The sequence below is a fragment of the Lipophrys pholis genome (assembly GCF_963383615.2).
Source record: "Lipophrys pholis genome assembly, chromosome: 8".
In the NCBI taxonomy this organism is placed as follows: Eukaryota; Metazoa; Chordata; class Actinopteri; order Blenniiformes; family Blenniidae; genus Lipophrys; species Lipophrys pholis.
The window spans coordinates 16,701,059-16,727,382 of NC_137630.1; the positions used below are offsets into that span (position 1 = coordinate 16,701,059).

Below are 26,324 nucleotides of genomic sequence, written 5' to 3' on the forward strand. Positions count from 1 at the left end.
TGTTTGAACAGTCTTGGCTCTTTTTAGGCAGTTTAGAAAAAGTGAAAGAAGCTGGAAAAAATAAAAGAATCCTTTGAATCCAGGCTTATTTGAACTTCCAGTGATATTTTATTTGATGGGTTTTTTAAACCCAGACAAGACAGAACGGAGACAAAAAGCGACAAACAGCTGCTACTGATTTGAGCACGCCCACAAATGGAGGAAAATTACTTCTATTATTTGTCATTTATAACAATTTCATACAGTCTGATACATTTTGAAACTCTATAGTAGCCAACTTGCATCTGTAAGGCCATTTTTACTCGTGTCTGCTGTTTATTTTACAATTCCTTCATACTTTGGGTGTAGAGAAGAGCCAGCGTCTCCTCAGGTTTTACTCTCTTCTGTGCTTTCTGCGATTCCCTCCATGTCTATGGTGGACTCGTACGTCTGCGCCACCAGCTGCGTTTGCTGCATCTCCTCTGGCACAGAGAAACTCTGCTCGGCCTCCGCCTGTCCCAGACTCTGATTGGTCACCACCTCCTCCATCACGGCGTTGACCCCGGCCCCGACCACCACCCTCACGATGCAGCCCGGGGCCAGGTCGGCCAAGGGGTCCGACTCTGCCACCGTCTGGACGTGGAAGTCCATCCCGTCGGCGGCCGGTGAGTCCTTGGCAAGCTCGTTCTCGCTGGGACTTCCCTCCACCTCGTGCACGATGACGTTCCTCAGTTTCCTCTGCCGAGGGTTGTAGTTCTCTGTGCGCTTGTGGATCTGAACGTGTCGGCGCAGGTGAGCCTGGAGAAAGAGAGAAACGTGTGGTTCGTTCCCTCTGAAACACGGGGTCGATTTTAACGTGTTCCTTTGGATTAGTGGTTATGGGTCGTATATACTCATCATTATTCCATATCACGTTTAATATCATGCAGGATGAGTGTAAAATCATTGTAGGGTAAATATGCAGGTCAGCTCGTAGCCCCAGTGGCCCAATGGATAAGGCACTGGCCTCCTAAGCCAGGGATTGTGGGTTCGAGTCCCATCTGGGGTGTGTAACTTCCCAAACCTTTAACCTGCCTCTATAATAGAACTAATATCTTAAACTGATACCACTGCACTCTTTCCTCATGTTCCTTCCACACACTGACCACCAGGAAACAGCTAACAGGACTAAAAGCGTTGTTACCTTATGAAACCCATTGTTAGGACTCGGTGACCTTGTGGAGTGACCTCCTAACCCTCCTGCCATGGAGCCCCAGTGGCCTAATGGATAAGGCACTGGCCTCCTAAGCCAGGGATTGTGGGTTCGAGTCCCATCTGGGGTGGACAGCTTTTTTTGTGCCCCTTTACAAATACACGTCGCCGAGGTTACTTGCTCAGCAGCCCAAATCACTGAACTCAGGCGTTCCAATCGCTTCCATGGCCACAGGAGTATGGAATGAAGTTCCTCAGCATGCAGGCTACTTCTGTAGACATTAATGGCTCGCTCTCAGGAGACCAATCACATTTCTCCATCTGGCAAGCCTGAATTGACTGAATTGCAAATTATTAGATTGATGATTTTTCTTTTTTGGGACTCAGCCTGAAACTGAATCAAGTTACAGGATACTTAATCATCAGTGGTCATAATGTCTCCACCGAAAGGAAAGCAGAGATTTCTTCATGTTTCATTAACTGCTACTTTTAAAATTCGACGTTTTCACCTGATCACATGTCAGCATTTGTTGCAAAGTCAATATTTATGGCCTGCCAGCAGCCCCAGTGGCCTAATGGATAAGGCACTGGCCTCCTAAGCCAGGGATTGTGGGTTCAAGTCCCATCTGGGGTGAAGAGTTCATTTTGTACTGCTCACTAATACACACATTGCCCAAAATACTTGCTCCGCAATCCAAACCGTTGAAAGTTCGGTGTTCCAGTCACTTCCATGGCCACAGGTGTATAAAACCATACTCTGGGTATTACACTACTTGTGTAACATTTCTTAAAGACTGGATAGTTTTCAGTAGCTCAGGGAATAGAATGGTAAACAAGAAATAAAGTAAACAAAACACAAAAACCTCCGTTATGTGAACTGTTCACGCTGTCATTATTTTTATTGAACTGAGTAACTGACGACATCTTAACTGTTGTGATTTATTAGCTTACATTCATAAAGTTTTAAAAATGTGACACGCTGTTAATACTTGAACCCACCTGTCGAGTGAACTTGTAGCCGCAGTCGGTACACTCGAACTTCCTCATGCCTATGTGGCGACGCAGGTGGACGCGGAGCTGCTCCTTTGCTAGTGACGGCGGCGACAACAACAACAACAACAACAACAAAACAACAACGTCAAATCAAATGCATGTTTCTCCATTAACATTGTGCCCGTGCCGTATGAAAGCAGCGAGCACGGTGGGTTCTACCTTTGAAGGTTTTTCCACAGATGTGGCAACAGTGCGGCCGGCCCTCCTCGTGCTTGCTGGCCTTGTGGCGGGCGAGCGCGCCTTTCTCCGTGAAGCGCTGCTCGCACACGTCGCAGCTGAAGGGCCGCTCGCCGGTGTGCGTGCGGTGGTGTTTATCCAGGCTGGCTGGAGCGGAACCACAGAGGGAAACAGGTACGTAGCCGCGTCGGTGAGAACGGAAGCGTGACCTCGGGGAGGCCAAAACGTGGATCTGACCCTCCTCGGTTTATCGAGACGTAAACGTACTTAGTTTATAGGTTTATATCAACTAATGACGTGAAAAACGGCAATTTAAAAAAAAAAAAAAAAGCTGAGTTAAACTACCAACACGGAGAGAGCTCTTCGTTACTGTTGTTCCTGTTTGTAACGTGCTGAAGCTGAACATGGAGGTTTGACCGTCCGCCTCACTCCTACCTTGTGTCCTGAAGGTTTTCCCACAGAGGTGACACTGGTAGGGCTTCTCCCCGCTGTGGATACGCAGGTGCATGTTCAGGTTGTTCTTCTGGGAGAACGCGTGGCTGCACAGGCTACACACGAAAGGCCGCTCGTTTCTAATGAGGAAGAACAATGAGGTTAATTTAAAAAAAAAAAAAAAAAGGGGATCTGCAACAAGCCCGTCACAGTTTTTTTTTGGAAAGTTTTCTGTTGTAAACGGCGCTCAACTAAAGAAATATTTCTTTACATATCAGAAAGAGTTTCAGAGGGACAGCTTATGTGCTCAAGTAACATCCTAAATTTTATTTTATTAAATTGTGGTGTGGTTATATGCATTTATGAGCACTATTTCATTGTTTCAAGCCAGAAAAATGAATTATTTTCTAAATTGAATAAACGGGGTGAATTCTGACATCGACAGGTTTGATCCTTTCTCTTAAAACACCGAATCAACAAACGTATGAGCCGCAACAAACTAACTGCTGATCCAAATATGTCCACTGGGGGTCGCTCTGTTTCATTTCATTACAAAGGATCATGGTGAGAGTTTGTGAAATTGTGCATCCTTGAGCGGATGATTTCAAACGACACACATTTTATGCCGAAGTTTCAGGTCTGTCATGCCACATTTCCAAAAAGTTTCTTAAACGTGAAGTTGGGGTTTTTTTTGCACTTAGACAAAGGAAGAAATAAAGACGAGTAAAGTTTGGACATTTGTGTTCAAACATAGAAAAACTAGATGAAAAAAACGTAAAGGACAGATAGCATAAAAATCTACCTTAGTACTGTAATGAATTACAAATACTTTGTACAGCATGTGCACAGGAACATCAGATGTTACTGTGCACATGCTTGTGAGATCATTCTTTAGTTTTCAATTGATTTTGCTTGTTGGTGTCCTGAGTTGATAACTTTGTTGTATTGAGCGATCGCAAGTCAACCGCTTCTATGAAGCTTGTGTGTAAGAAATGTGACTTTTATGCCGTTTTAAAACAAAAACTATCTATCCTGTAGTGGGCCCTTCCCGATGTTTGGTTGTGACACCGTTCTGAGCTCTACATGCCCCCGGTGCCGCGTCTTTCTACCTGTGAATGGCTTTGATGTGCATCTGCAGGCCGTTGCGGCTGGACGCGCGGTGGCCGCACTCTTCACACACGTACGGCTTCTCGCCTCGGTGTTTGGCTGCCTCGTGCACGCGCAGCTCCGTCCGGGTCAGAAACGTCTTGGTGCACTGGGTACACTGCAAAGCACACACGGCTTCAACGGGAGTCTGAGTCGCCAACCGGCTTTAAAACTGAGCGTTGGCGGCGACTTACGGCGTGCGGTTTGGGGTAACCGTGCACCTTCATCATGTGGACCGTCAAGTTTTTCTTGTACATGAACTGCTCGGGACACGTTGAGCACTGGAGGGAGAAGACAAGTGTGTGGTTACAATCTACAGCGGTGCTTTTCAGAGTGTGGCGCGGGAATTCCAAAGCGGGTGGTCTCAGGGACTTTATCCCATTTATCAACGTGCATGAACGAGGCACAAGTGGGGAGGAAGTGGCCTGGTTGGTGGTGATTTGTGCTGCTGCTGTACCTTGTGGGGCATTTCTCCTGTGTGTGAGACAACGTGCAAACACAGCTCCTCCTTGGATTTAAACATGGAGGAGCAGGTCGGGCAGGAGTACGTCTGCAATGACAGAAACAATTAGCGCTCTTGTTTCTCAGCGGGAGAGGCGGATGGGGCGGGCGACCTCACTCACCTGCGCTCGAGCACAGTCTCTGACCTCATGGACGAGGAGGTTCTCCTTCCTGAAGTACCGCTTCCCACATTTATTGCAGCCAAAGGGCCTCTCCCCCGTATGCCGCCTTCCAGGAAACACACGTTAGCGGGTATTTTACAGCGCGGCTAAAGCAGAAGATGGCGAGTTCTGGTACCTGTTGTGCACCTTCATGTAGTATTTGCTTTTGAAGGACTTCATACAGATGGGACACTGCACCGACTGCTTGGCGGAGTCTTCCTCCGCGGCCTCGTCCTCCTTGTTTCGGCTCGTTTTACTTCTGCTCTTGTGCGACGTGGACGCAGACGGAGGCGAGGAAGCGGGCTCCTCAGCGGGGACATACTCCTCGTCCGTGTCCTCATTGATGGCCTCCAAATCCTCCACGCCGTCGTCGTCTTCATCTTCATCTGTCACCTGGCTAACACTGCAGTCGGTTACATCCGTCGGCTGCTTCGTTACCTGCAAGAAACACCACGTATTTCTCTTTAGGAGCACTGGAATCAGCTTGGGAATGCGTTCTTTCTTGATGTACCTCAGTTTCACCAGCTGGCGGATCTGAGTTTGTGTTTTGGGTCAGGTCGCAGCTTTCTGCCTCTGCAGGAACACTTGTGGCCCTCTTGCCGTCAGAGATGGAGCTCTCATCTATTGTCACCAGCCTCTTGGGGCCTTTAATTACACGTCCGGAGCGTGTGGTTGTCGTGGCAGAACTGGAACTGGGACCCGGAGTCAAATTGGCCGTGCTTGTATCAAAGCCAGACTCATCTTTAGTCGCTTTAGTCGGGTTCTCGTCTTTCACCCCAGCCGTGTCCGCTGCAGATTTTCTGGGTCTGCCTCGCTTGCGTTTCACAGGCCCGGGACCCCGAGAGGCGTCTTTAAACTGCTCACAGAGCGCCAGAGCCTGCGGGATGCCCAGGCTGCTGGCCGCGTGCTGCACCTGCTCCAGGTTGTCAGGATCCAGCTTGAGCTCTCCAGTGTAGACGAAGTTGAGCAGCAGCTCCAGGCCGCTGCTGGGGCAGCCCTGCAGGCTCAACTCCATGAGGGGGGCGGTGGCGGCAGCGGGGGGCTCCTGAAACTGTTCGCTGAAACAGGCCAGGATGCAGCGATGGGCGAGGTGGACCATCCCGCCTCCCACATGCAGCTCTGCATCACAGAACTTCCCTCCGGCCCTCTGCTGGTTCAGAGCAGACAGGATGTGCTGAGCGTGGTGACCGTCTGCTGCAGGCATCTCCCCGGACCTCCTGCAGGCTGACACTGCATCAAACACAAGGGGCAGAAAGAGCAGTCAGAGCTCTTTAGGTAAACTTCCTATTCCATTTTAGTGAAATTGAAATGAAATAGGAATTCTTTTCGGAATAATCTGATATGTTTGAGGACATACCATTAGATTTACACATATTATTCAATTATATATATATATATATATATATATATATTTTTTTTTTTTTTTTTTTTTTTTTTTTTTTTACTTTGTAGCCCACCTTAAGAACACAATTGAAACTATTAAAAAAAAAAAAAAACAGGTAAATAAATACATAAAAAAAAAAACTGATCCATTTCAGAACACTTTGTAATAAACTTACATTAATAGTGTATTCAAACTGTTAGATTTCCATACATTTAAGTTTCATTATACATAATCGGAAATATTTCATGACTTTTTACTTTAGTCATGACAATCAAATATCATTTCAAAATATTATATTTCAATATATATATATTTTTTTTCAACCACAGGCTATAATTATAATAAACATTTAAAATATTATTTAAACTAAAACTATTTTGTTGACTTTACATTATTCTCATTTTTTCCACATGCTCTTGTATTTAGCAAATAAATCAAAATCTGATCAGTGGAATCTAACTCGGTGCATAATATATGCTGTGCACGTTTTTCTTTTTTCTTTCTTCAAAATATTGTTTTAAATTGGGTGAAATTAACTCCAGCTCCGTATGACACTGGTTGGTTTAAAGATGGAGGATTGGAGTTGGGTTGTGCGTCCATTAGGTACATTACAAATCAATAGTTCTGCACAAAAGGATATACATTTCGAGGAAATCTAGTCTATTAGTGTCCTGGGGTGTTCTGAACCCTCTGGGGATTGCAGCCCTCGGGGGTTCCTCAGCATGTTGTTCCAGTCTCTGGGTTTTAGTATCGATGATACGGACCAAATGTCAGCCCTCTCCTATTTCTAGTCATTTTTGAATAATTGTAAAACAGAACTGGGTGGCCCTGATGGTCCAAATTTAATAATAAGTAAGAAAACAATCCATTTAACAGACTACCTGACAGGCAGACCTCAGTACTCAGAGTCCTGCCACATGCAAAAGGTCAACAATCTCAGCTAGGAATTATGCAATACATACACAGACGTGGACCACCATACACCTAAAACTATGGGTTCTAGTTGCACTCCATCTTATAAAAAAAAAAAAATGTTTTTATGTTTCTTGTTTAGATGCCATTCTGTCATGTGTTGATCCTGCTGGAACCGAGGATTACCCCACAGGGATAAATAAAGTATCCATCTATCTATCATCATCAAGATCGAGAGATGTATACAAAAACCAGTTCATCTGCATAAGTCACATGCTGCCTAATCTGTAATGCATGAGCTATAATAATTAGTTTCTTATCAATAACAGGGTCAATTCTCTGCAGTGGTTCATTTATTATCAGTATTCAATGTGCATCATCATTGTCTCTAAAATGCAACTTTTTTTTACTCATCTGTATGCACGTATGCTTGGGACTATGTTGCTTTGATATTTCACATTTTCATGCCAAATATATTGTATTCTGTACTGAATTAGATAATTTGCATAGCGACAAGTGAAAAAGGAAAATTTAGGAGTCATTTAAATGATTGTGTGTGTGTGTGTGTGTGTGTGTGTGTGTGTGTGTGTGTGTGTGTGTGTGTGTGTGTGTGTGTGTGTGTGTGTGTGTGTGTGTGTGTGTGTGTGTGTGTGAATACAGCCGATATACAGCTTGAATAAATATTGTGGAAAAAATATCAAATTACATAAAATACATATCAAATATCAACATGAAGTAAACATCTAAACACTAGTGAATGTGCTAACCATGCAATTAAAGCGTATTGAGTTTGATGTCACTTCTAGAAATTAAAAAATGACATTGATTCTCAACAATGCATAGTTTTGATTGTGCTGGTATTAAAAGTAACAGGTGAATCCTTTACAAAGCATTTTCAGGGTGGTCCCCATCAGTGCAGTAGTTAAAGAGTTTTGGATGAAATGACTGCAACCCCTTCCTTACCTCCACGTTTCTTTCGCCGCTGGTCTCTTTAAAGACGCTCCCTTAGCGCAGTGCGCTGCTCACACAGCCGCGTCCACACACCCGCATCTGCTACACGGATCAAATTGAACCATCTATCACTCCCTCTAAACAAGCTGCAGCCGGATCAATGCAAACAGATTGCGGTAGAAAACAAATAGCAAAAGCCTAGCGACAGGCAGCTTGTTTTCGTTACTTGTAGGCCCCTAAGGAAGAGGATGTGACGCTATATAAGCGACTGGAACTCAGTGAAAGTTTTTCTTGTCCTATGTGATTATCTTAAAAGAAATACATCACCGATTCACTGAAATAATAATAAATCGCCAAAACACGAACACGCATGTATTGCTCAATATATTCTTTATTATTCATGTTCACTTGAACAAAGAAAATATAATTTGTAGTCAGTTCCGTACTGAATAGTAACACTCCGTGAAATGTTTTGGTCGACCATCCAGACGCGGCGTCTGGTTGTGGCTCTCACACATGTAATGTAGCCTGTTAGCCTGTTCGCACCACCGTATGTTCACCTCCTGGAAGTCCTGTGCTTAAACTACAACACCCCTCCGCTTGGTAGACTGTCCAGCGCCGGTTTCTGCAGCTCTGTGCCGTTTCTCCTCATCGAGCGCTACGTTTTCCTTATTTGCTTGCAACAATGGCAGCGAGCTGCTAGTGCTACCACAAGCTAGAGGTGGGTGGCGTCAGCTTGTTAACTTCACTTCAAGTTTAAAATACGACGACATAATGTTCTGAATAGGATGTTTCTGCGTTGAAAAGGAATGTATTTAATTCTCAGACTCGCACGTTTGATGAAATAAATGGGGGAATCGCTTATTGATGCGTTAGCTCTATTAGCTTAGCCTATAGCTACTATTTAAATGGTGTGCATAAAGCTGCACAGTGTGAATAAACACATGTATAAATGTGGAACGTTTCCCATTTTGAATTCAAAAGGATAAAATATTCCGATTTTTCTTATTAAACTCCAGGTTATAGATCTATACTACGTTTTAATTCTTCTAAATGTTTTTGCAGTATTGTGTAAAATAAACCAAAATATTAAGAAATAGGATAAAGTCCACTACCAGCTCTTTGGGCTTTGTGACATTGAGCTGCAGATAGTTCTGCTCACACTCACTGACAAATTTGGGATCCAATTCATCCAGTATGTTGATCCCTAACTATCTGACCAATTGCGAAGACGTTCTAAACTTTATTTATACAACGTTGAGGAATTCACACACAAACACATCTGCTCTTATTTCATTAAAGGTGCTAAGCTTTTCTAAAATGCGCAAGTATTTTATTTCATCAAACACTTACAGTTAAATATTGCTTCTATTGGCCTGCCACATTTCCAGAAATATTTAAATAAGCTGATTACTGACATTGAAGTGTTAAGTTCTGACATTGCCTGAGTCACACAATACAGTTTCAGTATTACTCTTTTACCCTATTTGGTAAACTTCTCTCATCAAACTGCATAAATGAAAGGTGCTCGACTAATAGTGTCATTTCTCTACAAAGCAGTGTAATCTAAATGTAATGTGTTAGACAAAACACACAGAATTCAAGTAAATAAAACAACAAAATATGAGGCAGGCTTATTAAATATTGATGCAAAAGGGAACAAATGAAGAAGTACAGCACATGAAGGCCAGTTCATAAAGCTGCATCCATCTCTCCACAGGCTCTCCCCTTTTTGTTTTTCTTCAGCTTCCACATGATTAGCTGCTGACTACAGGATCATGAAGGCGAACAAAAACACAAATACAAAGAGCAAATCTCAGAAGTGGAAGGACGTGAGAGGAAAACGATGCAGGCCTCCCATCAGGCCCTCGGACCTCAGCTCCAGTCCCGTCATGGCCGGGGTGATAAAGGAGCACCAGCAGTCCATGAAGAAAAAACCAAGCGTCAAGAGACTGAAAAGTAAAGCCAAGCCGGTCTCCGACGACCGGACAAACGCACCTGAGTCTGGCTTTAAGAAATCGTACCCTCAGGCTAATGGGAGTTCAGCGTTTGCCTTGGACAATGAGTCAGACGACTCGCAGGAGTGGAAGGAGTACTCGCACTCAGTTTATGGGAACGGTGTCAAGACCTCGGAAGACACGGGGGACGTCCAACCGGGAAGGCTGGAAGGAGAGGCTCTGCACCACTGTGCTCAGAGAGACGACCGACAGAACCGCGCAGTGCTGATCATGCAGAAGGATCAGGTGAGGACGCGTGTCGACATTCGGGGCATGCGTTCAATGCATTTGGCTCGCTGCTGCCGCTGAGTGTTTCCTTACTTCTGTGCAGACGCTGTGTTTCCGCGGGAAGTGTTCAGTGACCTGCCTGTACGGTCGAATAGAAGTGATGGGATTCACCATCGATGAGGGCCAGCAGCCATATCCGCTCTTCTCCCCCGCGTCACATTTTCCACTGACCATCAGGTCTCTGCAGAACCCAGACGACACCAGAGACGACAGAACTGAAGCCTCCGTCATTCTCCAGCAGTATCTCTCTGCGGGTAAGCAGCTCACCTGCTGTGGTAATAAATATGTGTCAGGTATTCTCAGTGAGAATATAGAGTATCTGTGTGTGTTTTCTTTTAACAATATGATATAAGTGAATCCTGAAATTTCAAATCTTGAGTTGTCCTCCTCCCACACTTTTACATGATACTATAGACGGCCACTTGTAAAAGAGTGAGGGTTGCAATCTTTTTAAAAACGCTGCTATTTTTCACTGCTCTCCGGACAGTTGCAGCCACGTACTCGCAACTCTGGTGGGACTGAGTTCACCTGTGTGCATCAGGGTGAAACGCCAGCGTACGCCACACAAGGAACAGAGTAGAATTGTAAACATGCAGCATCAATAAGAAAAGGCTTTTGAGTTCAATAAAAAAAAATAGTAGGCGTAAACCTCAGTAAATTAGAATTATTTCTATGTGATCTGGTGCCATATAGAAAGAAAGAACCATGAGAATGCACAAAACTGTAGCTTTTGTGGAGGAGATCTTGGTCTTTGGTCCAAGGAATAAAAGAAAGAGTGAACCTGCGACTGTGAATTTCATGCCTGTGATCTTACGGATCTCATTGATCTCCTGCCAGGACTTAAAAGATTTGCCAATAGTATTTTGTTGTGAGATACCTCAGCACACCTTCAGAAGACGGGTTGAGACCGTCCATCAATCAATCAGGGCTGTTTTGGCAGCATAAGGGAGAATGACACTATATTATGAAGGTGGTCATAATCTTGTGGCTAATCAGTGTATTGCACTGGCTGTGATTTAATACCTTACTTCATACTTTTATGACGACAACATTGCCGGTAACATATCACGAAAACATGTGTTCCTCCTGTTAATGTTTGTGCCGTTTGCAGCATCGCGGAAGAAGTTGCTAAAGAAGGTCCGATCCAACACCTCCATCGTCCTGCTGGAGCCCATGGAGACGCCTCTCACACGCTTTCTGTCCAGCTTCACCGAGCTCACTGAAGTGTTCAGCACGCCCGTCGTGAGTTCACCGTTTCTTCTCTCAGTTGTACACAGCTTGTCAACAAATCCTCCAACCCCTGTTCGCATGAGAGCGTCCCACGAGAACATGCCATTTCTGAGACGTGTTCTGTAATGAAAGCTTGTTCCTTACTCCCTTTTGTTTGTAGAGCGAACTCATGTCAGCTGTTCTCGACACTCCTCTCAACGGTTTGGGCATGATTCCCCTGGACAGCACCGTCGAGGGCATGAAATTATCCAAGAGCTGCAGAGAAGCGCTGGACACGGTGGTCGGCGCCTGCAAAGGTGAGCCTCGGTCGCACATGCAAAGAAATGAAATATGTCAAAACAAAGGTTTTTGTGGATTGATCAGCCGAGAAAACTCTTGTTCGCCACACTAAAACTGATACACACGCAGCACTCCTCTTGCACATTTGTTTAACCCTTTGCTGGTCCACCACCTGAATACATATTTCATATAATACATATGATTGATTTGGGAATTTGGGAAAACAGCTGATGAATTAATGGGATGTTTTTTGATTTTTTTGACTTCATTTCAAACTGAAATATGGAAATATGGGAGCCTTTACACTGATTTGACCAGACAAAGGTTTATATTCATGACATATTATGAAGAAAACTGCATCTTCTAATTATTATTATGCGAATAATACAGAAGATCAAATCTTCATTATTGCAGATAAATGTAAAAAATAAATGCTTGAAAGTTTAGTGGATACGTTATAAAATTACTGACCAAACAAGTCACTTTTTAATCATTTTCCAGTTCTTTGTAATATTTGTTTGTGTCTATGTAAATACATGCATATTTCAGTATTTACTGTCTCTGTTTGTTTCCCCTCTGACTTTTGCCCTAACTGACTGATCTTGTAATTAATGGACTGCTGCAACATGTTTGCATGTTTTCTTACCCTCGTTCGTTGGTTCAGAAAAGTGATTAAACAAGAAAGAAACCCATGTGTTGTATTGACAGGAGACATGGAGAGCTCTGCAGTGATCCTCGTCTGTGGGGCGAAAAACGTGGGCAAGTCCACATTCACCCGCCTCCTCATCAATACCTTATTAAATCAGTGAGTCTTTTTTTTTTTTTTTTATCCACATATTGAATATATCTTGTGCTGTTTTAATCCTTACAGAATTATTGGTCCACTTTTGCAGTAAAGTATTTCTTTTTGATGGCTCAGATTTGACGGTCTGTGATAAGAACACGTTCTGTCTCCGCAGCACCACGAGCGTGGACTACCTCGAAGGCGACCTCGGTCAGACTGAATTCACTCCTGCCGGCTGCCTCTCGTTATCCACCGTCAGAGAGCCACTTCTAGGTTAGTGTTTATCCCCGTGGTTTAGGTTTCATCCTCTCGCGCATTCGCAGTAAATGCTCCTCGTGCACACGTGCAAGTAGAGCGACGACAATAACGACGGCAGATCCCAAAGTGTGTATTTATACGCCAGGTGCAGTACATTATGAAGGCGCTCGAATGTTTAAATTGAGCGTCTGGTGGTTAAGTCGGATGTTAGTGCAACCATGCCACAATGTCGTTTGCCCACCTTTGTGCTAAGCAAATGTAGACCATGTGTTGAGTAAATCATATTTATGGTCCTGGTTTAAAAATAAATAAATAAATAAACACGGCATTGTGGGAATGTTTTATAGACTGTGACTTCAGGATGTCGGAATGTTTTTAGAGAAATTATATGGCAAATCTAACATCTAACTGTTAAAAATGTGTAGTTTCTGCAAGATAATGTTAATTAAATACTTCCTTACATTAGTGTTTAGATTTTAATGTCTTTTTTTGAGTTCCTGTGAGTCCTATTAAGGGTTAATGTGTCTCTCAAAAGTATTTCTGTTTGCCCCTTCAGACCAACGGCTCATACTCGATTGTGTTTCAGGTCCACCTTTCACACACCAGCACAGTCCGGAGCACATGATCTACTACGGTCAGTCGTCGTGTGATTCAGACTTGGACCGCTACCTGGAGTCTCTGAAGTCACTGTGGCAACGACGCTCTCAGAGCAGAGAGGCGGCCATCGTTATCAACACCATGGGGTGGGTGAAAGGTGAGTTCAGGCTTCTCCGAGGCAGCGCTGGAACAGGACGCACCACTTGGAGCATTATAACACTAAACTGTGTGTGTGTTTGTGTGTGTGTTTGTGTGTGTGTGTGTGTGTGTGTGTGTCTGCAGGATTCGGTTTCCAGCTGCTGGTTGATATGATCCGCTTCTTCCCCGTCTCGCACGTGGTGCAGCTCAGCCACAGCGGCGTCACCCAGTGTCCCGCCCTGTCTCCAGAGTTTCTGAGGACGGCTCACGGCTACCAGACACGGCCGCCCGCCCAGACCGCTCTGGACGAGTTCACAGAGAGCCACAGTCCGCCCAGGAGCTACAGTCACCTCATGATGCAGTCGGAGTTTCAAGGAGCGGGGCGCCAGGGCACGGCGTACGTATCCCAGTGAAGGAATGAAGGATCTTATTCCCACCTGAGTCCGGGAATGGGTTCTTTTCTGTTTTCTGGTTTTCTTTCATCGTCTAAAACATGCTTGATGTTAATAAGTTCCTCTGAGCTGGAAATGTGAGTGTGTCCGTCTGTGTGGTTGCGCTGTGCAGGGTGGAACTTGCCGTCTCCTCTCGTCAGCGTGGATTGTTCTGTTCCAAATCAGTGGTTTCAATCTCCATTTTGTGTATTTGACAGGAGACACCAGCGCACCAATGAGCTCAGAGAGCTGTCTCTGCTGGGTTACCTCAGTCAGCTGCAGTCGTCGGACTCCGGACCTGTCAGGCCGCTGCACAGTCTCACGCCATACCAGGTACACAACATCCATGTGACCCCGGCTCTCAATGCTCGTCCTCAACCTCCTCAACCTGTCGTTAAAATGAGACGTAAACGTCCTGTTGTTGACAGGTGCCTCACGCGGCGGTGGCTTTAGGGGTGGTCCACTGCGACGTGGTGCCAACTCACATGTTCTACGCTGCCAACGCCAGCCTGGTGGGACTCTGCTGCCTGGCCGAGAAAGTGTCGAGCAGAGGAGGTCCGGTCCTGCTGTCCCAGGCTCCCATCTGTCCCTGCGTGGGCTTCGGTACAGATCCTCAGCTTTTCTTTGTCTGACTTTAATGTTCGCTTCCTCGACTTCTGCACTTTTAACAACACTTTCAAATGGAAAGATCACCAATCTTTCATTTACCCTGAGAGAAAAGAAGTACGCCAGCAATGTGCAAGAAGTGTTTGTTCTGATTGTCTCAAACTGAGAAGTGATTATAGTTTAAAAATAAAGTTTGTCTGGTTTAAACTTTCATGAGATTTTTTCTGCTTTACCAAAGACGTTGATAATTGTGTTTATATTACCTACAATTGAATGATTAGCATTAGCTCGACCACACAAATAATAAAAATCTAATAGTCTGATTTGTTTTCCCCAAGAACGGTTATAATGATTAAGTATTTAGCCCGTAAATCTGTTGACGCTGTGACGGCTCGAAGCATCGAGTCGTTCACTGTGACTGACTCAAGCTGTGTTTATCTCAATGAAACGGAACAAGTTGTTACTCGCATTGATTTGTGAGTCGCTCTCCGCACCCCGAACAGAACAAAACGGTCCAAGGGAAGTTTGGATGTAAAAACATGTTCCTCTTGGTGTCCTGCAGGCGTCCTTCGAGGTATTGACATGGCACGAGGTCTGTACTTCTTACTGACTCCCGTGGATCCGTCTGTCCTGCGGAAAGTCAACTGTCTCCTCCTGGGAGGGATCTCGCTGCCTTCGTGCATCTTCACCAAACAGGTCAGTCAGACTCCCCTTCATACACACATATAACAGGTTTCTTTTATTCCAACCAACAGTGTGTCTGGGTCTGTGTTTCAGCCTGGTATCGAAGGGGAGATGCCCTACGTCACGTCAGACTACAGTTTTGATCTCACCGGTGCAGGAAAGCTGCGAGTCTTCAAGGGACTGATCAGACCCAGTCACACAGGGACACAGTGACCATTCTCTTCAGCACACCCTCACATGTCATGACTTTACGGTTTCCATGAAAGCAGTGAGCTCTGGCTTGTTGCACTGGGATGAATTGAAACGGTGCAGGAGGAGGCCACAGACTGCTGACAAGACTTTTAAGTCATTCTGCACGTGGTGAAGGAGATCACACGGATCTCCATGTATCACATCCTTGTGTAGTTACAGCTCTCGTTTCAAACCTTTTCTTCTGCTGGTCACATTCCAAAAGTAAGTACCTGCCAGATATTAAACACATATTTTTCTTCAGACTCTGCTTCTTCTTGCCTTCACAAGCTTCTCAAACCAGTATGACTGCTGGTTGTTCCAGCCGGTTGTCCACATCGTTCATTCTTGCGTCGCCACAGAAGATAAAGTACAGAAGAGAGCAGGATAAAGTTAATAAGTGACCTCTTACATGAGTTTTTCCTGTACATTTTGGTCAGTATTTGTTTGTGTGCCAGTCAAAGGCTTCATTGAAATGCGTTTTACTGCCTGAAATTTGTTAGAGCAACACACTGATGTCACTGTGCCCATAGGAGATTTTCTCCTCCTCCCATGTTTTTGTTTTGTAGACCTTTGTGGAAGACAAAAGGATGAAAATAAAAATCCTTTGTTTCTACGTTGCAGGCTTATTTTCCTCCTCAGGGGGGCAGCAGACAGATGTGACTTGGAATTCTTGCTTTGAACGACTGCAGATGTTCACATAAAATGTCAAGTGCAGGGAAACACTAGTAAAAGTGCCAAGAGAGTAAGGAGACTGGTCTGACAGTGAAGAACTGCAATGTTTCAAGGACTCATTTTAGGCAGTGACAGTTAATTTGTGACTGACTGCTCAGAGACTGACCTTTACATTGTGAGACGGGACGAGGACCCGGCTGTAAACAAGCCACTCTTCCAGTGGGGAAATGCTAATTTTGTTAAGTGGGCTGTTTTAACGTCCCCTCTCTGCCCCCACGCTCTTCTTTGTTCACTGTTGCCCGCCTCTTTATTGAGAGCGCAAACACAGCGCTGCCACATTTTGGCCGAGTCATTGTTTTGGCTTTGTCAGGTCAGATGTTTTCCCAAAGACCTCATGCAAACCAAAGAGAAATCCCACAGCTGAGGTGCAACCATGAGAGCATCCACACAGATCTGGCGGAGAGAAGTGACACATCTCACTGGGATAGGCACGCCACTCCATAGTACATTTAATTCAGATGGAGTTTGTGTGAGAAATTGCACAGATAAGCCTGGTTAGACATGCAGACTTGCAGTCTGTGGTGTCATTTGTGAGCATAAATTGATTTTTTATTTTTTTTTGCTGCTGAACAAACAAAATAAACCTATTGAAGCAACTATAGGATCCTAAACAACCAATTGGACTGAAAATCTCAGTAATTAGCGTGAATGAATTCTGGTTTCTCACAGTGACTTTGTGTTCAAACTATAAAATGTTGCACAGTTTAGTTTTATTGGAGGATTGAGGAAATCAAATGGTCAAGCTTGGGATGTTATTTGTGAACAAATTGTAGTCTAATGAGTTACAGGACATTCTTATCGCTGATACTGTTTAAAATGAAAACATTTACTATTACTTTTACTTTCAAAAACAAGCTTATCTAGCTTTTTATTCAACAATTGATAACACAAGTAACCGGCAGATTAAAGTGGACATGAGGGGCAGGATATTACTTGAATACATTTTACAGCAGGAAAATGGTGATTTGAAGCTAAAATCAGACATTGTAAGCCTTTTGATAAACAAGCATGTTGATCACAAATATTTACTAGAAATGTTTTTAAACTTATCAAAAACAGACGTTTTCTTAAACAATCATAACAGAATGGAGTGTTGTGCTTTGTCACATCAGTGAACAATCCTAAAACAGACTAAAGAGCTTTTTCATTAGTCTGCATTTTTAGTTGTTTTCCTTCTGAACACGTCCAGCAGGGTGAACAATGGACTTATTTTAAAGACTTTAAGCACCTAAGAGGAACAAACAAAATTCAATTTTTGTGTTTCATGGTAAAAGGGATTTAATCATGAATAATTTTATATTTAAAAAAAACAATTTGTCACACTCGCACAAAACCTCATGTTTCTTTAACAAACTTTATAAAGTAGATACTTCCTGGAGGCCAGTTTCTTCCTCTCTGACACGCTTCCACTGATCCACAGGTCAGGAGAAGAATAAACCATATATATTCTTTTCCGGGAGGAGATCTAATGTATCTAAAGCCACAACTACATTATTTTGTGTTTCCCAGTAGTCCAGAGTGTGTGATGGGCCTCCCCTATGAGTCCATGGAGCTTGCAATCGTTCCAGGTTGAATATTCCAGTATCCCGTGCTTTTAGTTCAATACTATCCATGAACAGTTTGTTAGGAGGTGAGGAGGCATCCCTCCATCTTCTACACCTCTTCCTCCTACTCAGGTGGTGTTCATCCCAGCGAGCTTCGTGAATGCAGGCGACATCCTGGACACTATCGTATAGCAAACACAAAGTCCATACACTCTATATTCACATGTAAGGACAATTTATTGATGCGCCGTTTATTTTTTTAGACTATGGGCAGAATCTAGAGAAATCCCATTGTGTGTGTGTGTGTGTGTGTGTGTGTGTGTGTGTGTGTGTGTGTGTGTGTGTGTGTGTGTGTGTGTGTGTGTGTGTGTGTGTGTGTGTGTATCTGGATCTCTGGCGCCTCCAGCAGGGACTTGAGGGACAGACCACTACGCAGAGTCTTTGTGGATCAGGTCGGTGAGTGAATGAATGGAGAGAGAAAGATCCGACGGCGTGATCACAGGACGGCTGCGGGACGCCGCTCAACTTCAGCCCCACGTCGTGTAAAAGTGGGTCCCGGAGACGAATCCAAACCTCCAAACGGGATTCAAAAGAATCCGAGAGGGGGGGGATTTTGTCTTTCGCGTAATCCTCGCTCTTCCCCGCGTCGACGCGATCTTCCCCCCGCAGACACTCGGTTTCCTTTCTCTGCAGCAACAGGTCACGACCAGCGTCCTACGTACATTACTCTGATCCTCTCCAACTTTTCCATCGTGTGCATCGAGGGATTTTTTTTTTCTTCTTCTTCTTCTTCTTCTTCCTCCTACCTCCCGTGCGTTCATGTGATCAGCGGCGTGGTGGCTCGTCCTCCAGCCGGAGCGCACTGCGGACCAGACGGAGAGGAGAGCAGGGGAGCGACCGCGGCGCGAAGGGGGGGAAAATGAACTCAAAGACTGAGGAAAAGTGCACATCAAACATTTCTGGCTGATTGGGATCCCGGGCAGACCTGCGAAAAGAGAGGAGCTTCACACCACCACCACCACCACCACCACCACCTCCACCAACAAGGACCGCATGCATAGATGGTGCCAAACAAGTGGAGCATGAATTCAGTCCTGCACAAGTCGCCGCCGAGGAGCTGGCTGGGGCTCCGATTACGACTCAGTAAGTGAAAAATGCATGAAGTCCAGCATTGATCTCACTCTTTGTTGCTCCATGCATCCATCTTCCGCTCGGTAAGAGCTGCTTTCAGAAGTCAGAACCTGAACCTGACAGGCATGGAGCCTAAACTGTGTGGAAGGTGTTGTAGTAATACTTTGAGTATAGAAAACCAATTGAAGTAGTTACGACACAGTATTCTTGGTTGAACTTGGGAATCTTCTCAGTCTGTGCTAGTCCATGTGTGGCTCTCATCACAACCATGGTAAAAAAAACTGATTTGGTGATCATGTTGGAGGACATTATATGGTTGGATGAATCACCTGCATGTTTTTTGAGTTTGAGGAGCTCTCATAATAACTTTCACCCTCGGGCACCAGTTCTTTGTGACAGGCGTTCCTCCAGCCACCAAAATGTAATAGCTGGATTTGGCGAGTGACCTGAGTAATTATCTCAGCAGGAGGCCGAGATGTTTGACCCAGACAGGACAGGACAGGACAGTACAGTCTGGTCTGAAGGCGTTCCTCTTGAGAAAAGTTCTCTGGACATTTCTGCATACCGTCACATGGTGGATGTTAGCTTTTGTAAATCTTCTTCTGTTTGCTGTGTTTCTCCAGTCCGCTCCCACTGTCTCCTCGATTTTAACTTTTTCACGTCCATCAAGTCGATCTGCCGTTTGTTTTTCCTGAGGGCCAAATTTGAATTTACAGACAAGAAAGTCGACCTGTAAAGTTGACAAAACTGGGTAAAGAGTGACCTAAACACCGATGGTCCTCATAATCTAATGGTCTGAAGCATTTTTGCATACTTTCCGCCAAATAAAACTGTTCTATAGTGGCACTACATATTAAACCTTCAGAATGGAGAAAGCTCGGCTCATAAACATTTCTATCCAACCCACATGCTGAGATTTTATTAGGCCGACCATTTGTAGTTATTTTACCTGTTTTTGACATTGTCACAGTTTTATGTGTTGAAGTTCTTTTAGGCAATTTAAGAGTTTTTTTTAAAGCATTTTTAGCTCTTTTAGTCTTTTCAACAATCACTTTTTTTTTTTTTTTTTTCTTTAGCTTTTTTCAGTCCTTGTGGCCATTTTGGCTGTTGGGCCTTCGTTTGGCATTTTTCCCGCCTTTTTAGCTGTTTGTAGCTGTTTTTAGCTCTGTTAGCCATTTGAGCAGTTTTAGCCTTTTTGGTACTTTTCTATTTTTTTTAAAAAGCTTCTAAGGTTTTAAGTTATTTCAACCCTTTTGATTGTTGCAGTTCTCCATTTGCACTGCGATATCGGCGTCCCTTCGAAAGATCATCTGCTGTCCAAATGAAAAAACAAGGTTAAAGTGTTCGCACACCGCTGCGCCAGGGAGCCGGCCCAGGTTGCGGACTTGCTTCAGCTCAGATCTTTCCACATTGCTGAGCTCCCCTCCATCTCTGTTTTTCTCGCTGACCTTCCGTGTGATGTATGCAAGGCCGGCAGTTCACGGGTTCACGCAGTGAGCGGAGTATGCATGGAGTTAAAGTTTAGCAGCCTTAATTGGTTGAGTCTGGAACCCTTCAGTGTTCCAGGCCACCGGAGTCTTAAGCCTGTCTTAAACACGCCGGACTAATCTGGGACCAGATGTCTTGTCTGGTCTCTGTCCTCCGCCGAAAAACAAAAACACCGACTAGAAATGGCAGCTCTGCGTGGCAGTGAATCACTCATGAAGAAGTCAAACTGGCAGCATCTGAATAAGAGGCACGTGACGCGCTGGTTTAGCGGAATGCTTTTAATGACGGGGTTTTGACTCGGTTTAGTTTGCTGTTGCTCTTTAGTCTTCTCCCGGGCTGATCATTTTTCATATTATAGCAATTATCACTTGCACAAATATTAGTGTGGTGGCATGTCTTTGCAAGTTAACTCCGGTCAAATTAGCTCCAAGAAATGCGGTGTGGGACTGGGTGATTATTTTTTTTTCTTGTTGTCAGATTTCCCAGTCCATGTAATTAAAGGACGGTTGCAGAGAGATAAAGTCCATTACATGTAACGCCGAAGTTTGCTAAAACAGATCTTTCACATTTCAGATGCTATAAAGCAGGACAGCTCTGATTTCTGTCATAACAAACAGAACTTAGGAGTTGTACCACGTGATTCCTCAGATTTGATGTCCGCAGAGGGGTCTCGGTTATTGAAGTATTCCTTACTTTGGTCGACTTTGAGAGACGGAGTGGAAACTGGTGTGCCGAGCTGCAGGTGGTTGTATTTCATGATTCTCATTGAGGGATCCTTCGCCCAGCTGTGATAAAACCACAGATGCTCCGATGAGCCTTTTAAGGGCTTCTTGCCCCTGAGATGCTAAGATTTAGAGATTAGGTGCACACTTAATCTTGGGAACGGCGGCTTAAAAAGCAGTTTTTTTGATGATATCGCATGAGTCATGCAGATGTTGGGTTTTGCTTGCAGCGGTGGATGATTCAGGCTCCAACACTTATGGTTAACGTGTGAGCTCACGTTCATAGTTCAATCCTAGAACAGTCTTGACCAATAGTTTTAACCTTCAGGATTATGTGTTATATACAGATATACAAATAAAAACATGCTAATCTTTACATTTAAAGTGCTGAAAGGACGAACATGCCTAATCTGTGGTTTTACTAGGTGATTTATGAGATTCCAGGTCCATCAAGGGTTTATTGCTGTTGACCATTTTCAGAGATGAAGCAGCAGCGCCTGATACTGTGATCGCTACATCATTACAATCTTTACATTGTAAGATGTAGGAAAGGGTTACATGTCTGATTCTTTTCATTTGACAATAATAAACTATTAAAAAGTCTGTAGTTTGCCTGAATGGTAGTAAATTGCGTACTCGGTTATGCTCCCTGAGCCCCCGCCAGCACACGATGAAATGTTCTACCGTGCAGTTGGTGGTGGTGACGGAGAAGGTGTTTGAATGTACCTGGGCAAAAGACAAAATGCTGTATGGGAGACGATCTGTCGGAAAATCAAACCGACGGGAAAAACAAGAGTAACGGGAGACATTCAGTAAAGATTGCAAGAGCCAAGTCTTGTACATCAATCTAGTCCCTCTTGAGTATTTCTGCATGATCTTGCAGACCAACATGCTCCTCCACATTCATGAGGGCCAGAGTGCTTAGGTTATGTTGCACGTCCCGAGGAAGTGATCCTCAGTCCGTCCTGTCAGCAGAGCAGCGTCCACATTGTCAAGTTTGTCCGTTCCTACACACACTTTAACCAGGGACCTTATCACGCCTGTGATAAAGCCAAGTGATACCTAAATGAGCCTTTTGAAGGGCGCCTCAACCCCGACATCTTAAGATTTACAGATTGGCTCCAATACTTTATCTGGAGCACAGAAGTGTTTTGATGATATCACACGACCTTCATTCAGATGTTGGTTTGACCTGGTTTTCATTTCAAACACTTGAGTTCATGCGTGTTCGCGTCGACTTTCTGAGCTGACATTTAGCGTTCATTGATTCCACTATCTGTGACTGTGCAGCTGATTTCGATGTTCCTGCATGATTATTTAGATTAGATTATACTTTGTTCATCCCACAACGGGTACATTTACTCCTCACAGTAGCGAGAAAGGTAAAATATACAGCAAAACATAAACACTATATTATAAAACATTTGAACAATGAACCTGTGACTGAAGTACGAATGTAGAAGAAAAAAATGGGCAGAAATATTTTACTGCAGCAGGTATGGAGATTTAAAAATAAAAAAATAAATAAAAGGCCCTGGAAGTTTTTAACAGTATAATTAATTATTTAACAGGAAAATTTATAAAAAATATTGTTGCACTTTACAGTTTGGAGTGAAAAGCAATACCAGTAAATATACATACAGTATAATTATGTGGTACGTGGAGGTTTGGCATGAAATATTAACTAACAATGCCCATTATAAAACAGTTTTCTTGTGTAAAAATGACTGTGAATAGTGCAGTGGAGAGACATTTACATAAAAATGTCATTAAAATGCTGTGATAGTCCAATTATGGACGAGATTCACCAGCATGTCGCAACACGAGTTTCTCAATACTATCAGACGTGCAGTAATTTTGAGCTCGATATTCAAACTAATCTTGGAAAAAGAAGCAGTCGCACGAAACCACCTGTTTATTTTGACAGTTTTACATTCCAAACCATCAATAATATTTATTTCAGTTCGACAAACACGAAGCAAATCCTCAAATTTAAGGTGCCTCGAGGAAGGTCTCGTTTGTCATCCTGAAAGTAAAAACTTTCAGGTTTAATGTGCAGTCTCGCTAAGCGATTGGTCAGCCTCGACGACGCCCACCTCGTGAGGCTTGACCACGACGTCTCGCACCGCGCCGTCCAACAGCTGGCTGCTCTTGCTTACGTGCCATGATCTTCACTGATAGATGCTTTGTCCAGCTGTCAGCAAAGTGCGGATGCTTCGAGGAGTTTCCTCTGAAGCCTTTTGAGGTATTCTTGACCTCGCAGTTTTTTCAAGATTTAAAGACCAGGTCCCCGCTTCACCCTGAAAACAGTGCTTCACATGAGACTTGTCTGCAGATGGGCCTTTGCCTGCACACTAGTGCAGTTCCTTTTCGCAGAGACCTGAATGCTGAGATTCACGGTTCCTCATTTGCATGTGATACAGAGGCCCATTTAGTAGCTGCGCTGGTACTTTGTATATCATCACATGGGTTTCAACAACTGGAGAGCGTGTAGAAAGAAACACTGCTGGAAGCGTCTTTGTAATGATGAAAAGATTGAGTAGCTGAGTGGTTTGATGGACCTTATGTGACGCTATTATCCCCGACTGACCTGCTGTAATGTGGGTACATATCCGTGTGTGTTCTCGTGCATGTGTGACTTTGGCCCGGCTCGTGGCTTGTTACAGTTCAGACTTCCTTTTTCAGACGGTCTTTCCATTGTTCTCATTTTGTTTCTTCTCTTTTCCCCTCTTTGCCTGTCTGCCTTTTCCTGGTGCCTTTCCAGGTCACAGTTTTTACTGATGCTTCACTTTCTCCCTCTCGTCTCTTCTTGCTGAACTGCTCTCCTCATTTCGGCCTCAGCATCGTGACTCATCTCAACAGTTTTGATGTTTATTAGCTTCACATATGCCGTCTTTTGACTTCGACATCGAGTAAAGGGTTTTATTTCGATCGTATGTCCGGTTTTAAGGTTTGACGACTGGCTAACCTTCTATCGCTTGTGTTTTCCCTCTGGCTGAATGGGAGACTTGTGTTCGAAACGGCAGTGGAAAACAAACCCAGCACTGAATTGATGATCCTCTACTTCCTCTTGTGCAACATAAAATGCATTTCCTTCCCTGCATCTCATCATTTGTGTACTGTGCTTCCTGTCTGTGGATGTGACCACAGTGTGTGCCTGCAACACTAAAACCACTTTATTCCTCTGCCGTTTAGCGTGCCTATAAGATGCTGAACCTTTTAGTCTGTGAACATTCCTTTTCTATTCTTCTATTTCTGCCTGCAATAGATTTCCCTTGCTTTGTCTCATGCCGAATTGATGTTTTTCACATATATTATCTCATTGTCAACAGCTGTTGGGATCCATTATTAATTAAAGGTAAAAACTCCTGTGCTGGAAGATTTCACAATAAAACCTATTTATTTTAATCTGTCTCTATTTCAGCCTGAGAAAATTATGTTGTGAATATGACAGACCCATAAAATGAATAAGAAAAGAAAGTGGGAAAAAAACAGCATCCAAAACCCAACAAAAAATAAATAAAATGTAGTGAACAGGAAGATTAAGTGTTGCGTCACTATTTACCACGTCAAGACTACATTTTAAATTTGATATTGCAAACTGTGTCATGTTGGATTATCAGAAATCGTCACGTTTACCAGCATTATGGTTACCTGATTCTTTTTCTTACTAGATTGGGTGCAATAACGACTCACTGCACCACCTTGTGGTAGAAACTGGCATTACACCTTTGGAGCTGCTTCTTTCCGGGCACAGATGCAGTCGAATCTGTTCTCGAACACACTCCCACAGAAGTCCGAGACCACACTGAAACTTGTAAATCGCAGTTTTTCCAATTATTGTGTCTCTTAAATCCACGTAAACTTGTCAGATCTGATTGTCTAATTACTCAGTTACATAGGTTTTATGTAAATGGGCTGACTGTTATGTTTTTAATGCTTTTAAATTGTTGAAGGTTTTCACCCATGCAGGCATGAAAATGAGGTGGTTTTGTAGTTTTGACATGATTTTTAAAGCTTTTGCCCAAAGTAACGCAAGTTTAAAGTTTGATACGAGGAAGTTTTGAGGACTGACAAAAAGATTTGGGCAGTTTTTTATTGAGAAAACCTAGAGTCTTTCTGTAAAGGATATGAAAGTGAGTTTCAAATGAAGGGTAATTCCTGTCGTATTTCCCACAGGTGAGTATCGCATTACAGACAGAGAACAGGTGTTGTAGAGTTTCACACGTGACGGCAGCGTCGGCTTTGCTGTTTCTAATCACAGATAAAGTCACCGTCATTGAGCGTACTCACAGCTGGAGGCTGATTTTCTCTCCACTGCACTCTCACGCATCTCTTGCACAGAGTTCTCGGGTCACTTTGAAATAGCCGATTGTAAACAGGAGGCGATATTGTTCGAGAAATTCGAATACCTTTTATTCGTAGCGGTTTGCGTAGTTGTTGCTCTCGTTATACGTCGCGCCGTTGTACAATGGCGGTGTGTTTTCTAGGTTCGTGTTTCAGATGGTTTGTGTTAGTTTGTTTCCCAAGGGCAGGTTTGTGCTGCTCTGATGTTGTGCGTCAATGTTTGAGGAGAAAACTATCAGACTGTTGATAGAGTCTTAGCAGCACGTGTGTTCACAAGCCAATGTTTTGACGGTCTTGTTTTTTTAATCCATGAAAAGCATCGATTTGCCAACTTTGAACAAAATTAATTTTTTAAATGTCATATTTCACATTATTGTTATCCTTCATCTCGCGCTTTGTTGTGACAAATGTGGCTGAACAATTAGATGGCCAACAAAGGGAGAAACAACTAAAGTAGCTAGAAATCGTTTTAACAGCCGGATCAGCAAATAGCTCCAGTAAAATATATTTAGTCGGAAATGTTGCAGAACCCCAGAGCTAAATTCCTCCCGACAGTGTCGGAATCCTCAGCATCGACTTGCATTCATTTTTTCGCACACCTATTATAAACTCGGTTGTAATTCCTACTTGTCTAACTGTCACGCCTACTCCAACTTTAACTTTAGTCTGATATTAAAACACATTCTCACTTGAAAAATTGAGAATTTCCATGAAAGTATACTTGCTAGTTGCCCCACGAAGGCGATTAGTCCCTTTTAATTTGAGTGTGGAACAGAATTTGGTCCCTGCAGCAGCAGTAAGTGCACACTCACACACTCACACACCTTCTTTAACCAGGAGCATCCAGCAGATGTTTATCTCTGAACGTGTCCTTCCACACTTCGAACCTCCACCCCGTCAAAATGACTGTTTACACACATTGCAGCCTTCCACATGACGATAACTGTATT

The 26,324-nt window shown here is 43.8% G+C and overlaps 3 protein-coding genes across 5 annotated transcripts in view; 2 read left to right on the forward strand and 1 right to left on the reverse strand.

Moving 5' to 3' along the window:
* Positions 1-90: 90 nt before the first annotated feature.
* Positions 91-8,125, reverse strand: zbtb48 (zinc finger and BTB domain containing 48). Its single transcript, XM_080470230.1, has 11 exons — positions 7,900-8,125; positions 5,152-5,870; positions 4,777-5,078; positions 4,602-4,707; positions 4,436-4,528; positions 4,173-4,259; positions 3,942-4,096; positions 2,836-2,972; positions 2,383-2,547; positions 2,170-2,258; positions 91-777 (listed from the first exon to the last, which is right to left on the reverse strand). The coding sequence occupies exons 2-11, from the start codon at positions 5,842-5,844 to the stop codon at positions 367-369; spliced, it is 2,238 nt and encodes a 745-aa protein (XP_080326356.1). The 5' UTR covers positions 5,845-5,870; positions 7,900-8,125; the 3' UTR covers positions 91-366.
* A 243-nt stretch (positions 8,126-8,368) lies between these two features.
* Positions 8,369-16,022, forward strand: nol9 (nucleolar protein 9). Of its 2 annotated transcripts, none has more exons than XM_080469925.1 (13): positions 8,369-8,608; positions 9,634-10,130; positions 10,216-10,426; positions 11,284-11,414; positions 11,563-11,698; positions 12,390-12,486; positions 12,641-12,738; positions 13,310-13,477; positions 13,603-13,855; positions 14,108-14,222; positions 14,318-14,492; positions 15,058-15,191; positions 15,273-16,022. In XM_080469925.1, the coding sequence occupies exons 2-13, from the start codon at positions 9,666-9,668 to the stop codon at positions 15,390-15,392; spliced, it is 2,103 nt and encodes a 700-aa protein (XP_080326051.1). In that variant the 5' UTR covers positions 8,369-8,608; positions 9,634-9,665; the 3' UTR covers positions 15,393-16,022. The 2 variants fall into 2 exon arrangements, with proteins under 2 accessions (XP_080326051.1, XP_080326050.1); XM_080469924.1 differs by having other exon boundaries at positions 8,374-8,608; positions 9,608-10,130.
* A 966-nt stretch (positions 16,023-16,988) lies between these two features.
* Positions 16,989-26,324, forward strand: part of plekhg5b (pleckstrin homology domain containing, family G (with RhoGef domain) member 5b) — a gene marked incomplete at its 3' end in the record, with an annotated part of 92,890 nt that continues 83,554 nt past the window's right edge. For both annotated transcript variants that reach the window (XM_080469522.1, XM_080469523.1), the window contains exon 1: positions 16,989-18,829. In XM_080469522.1, the coding sequence (XP_080325648.1) occupies positions 18,748-18,829 (82 nt within the window). In that variant the 5' untranslated portion in view covers positions 16,989-18,747. The remainder of the gene's footprint in view (positions 18,830-26,324) is intronic.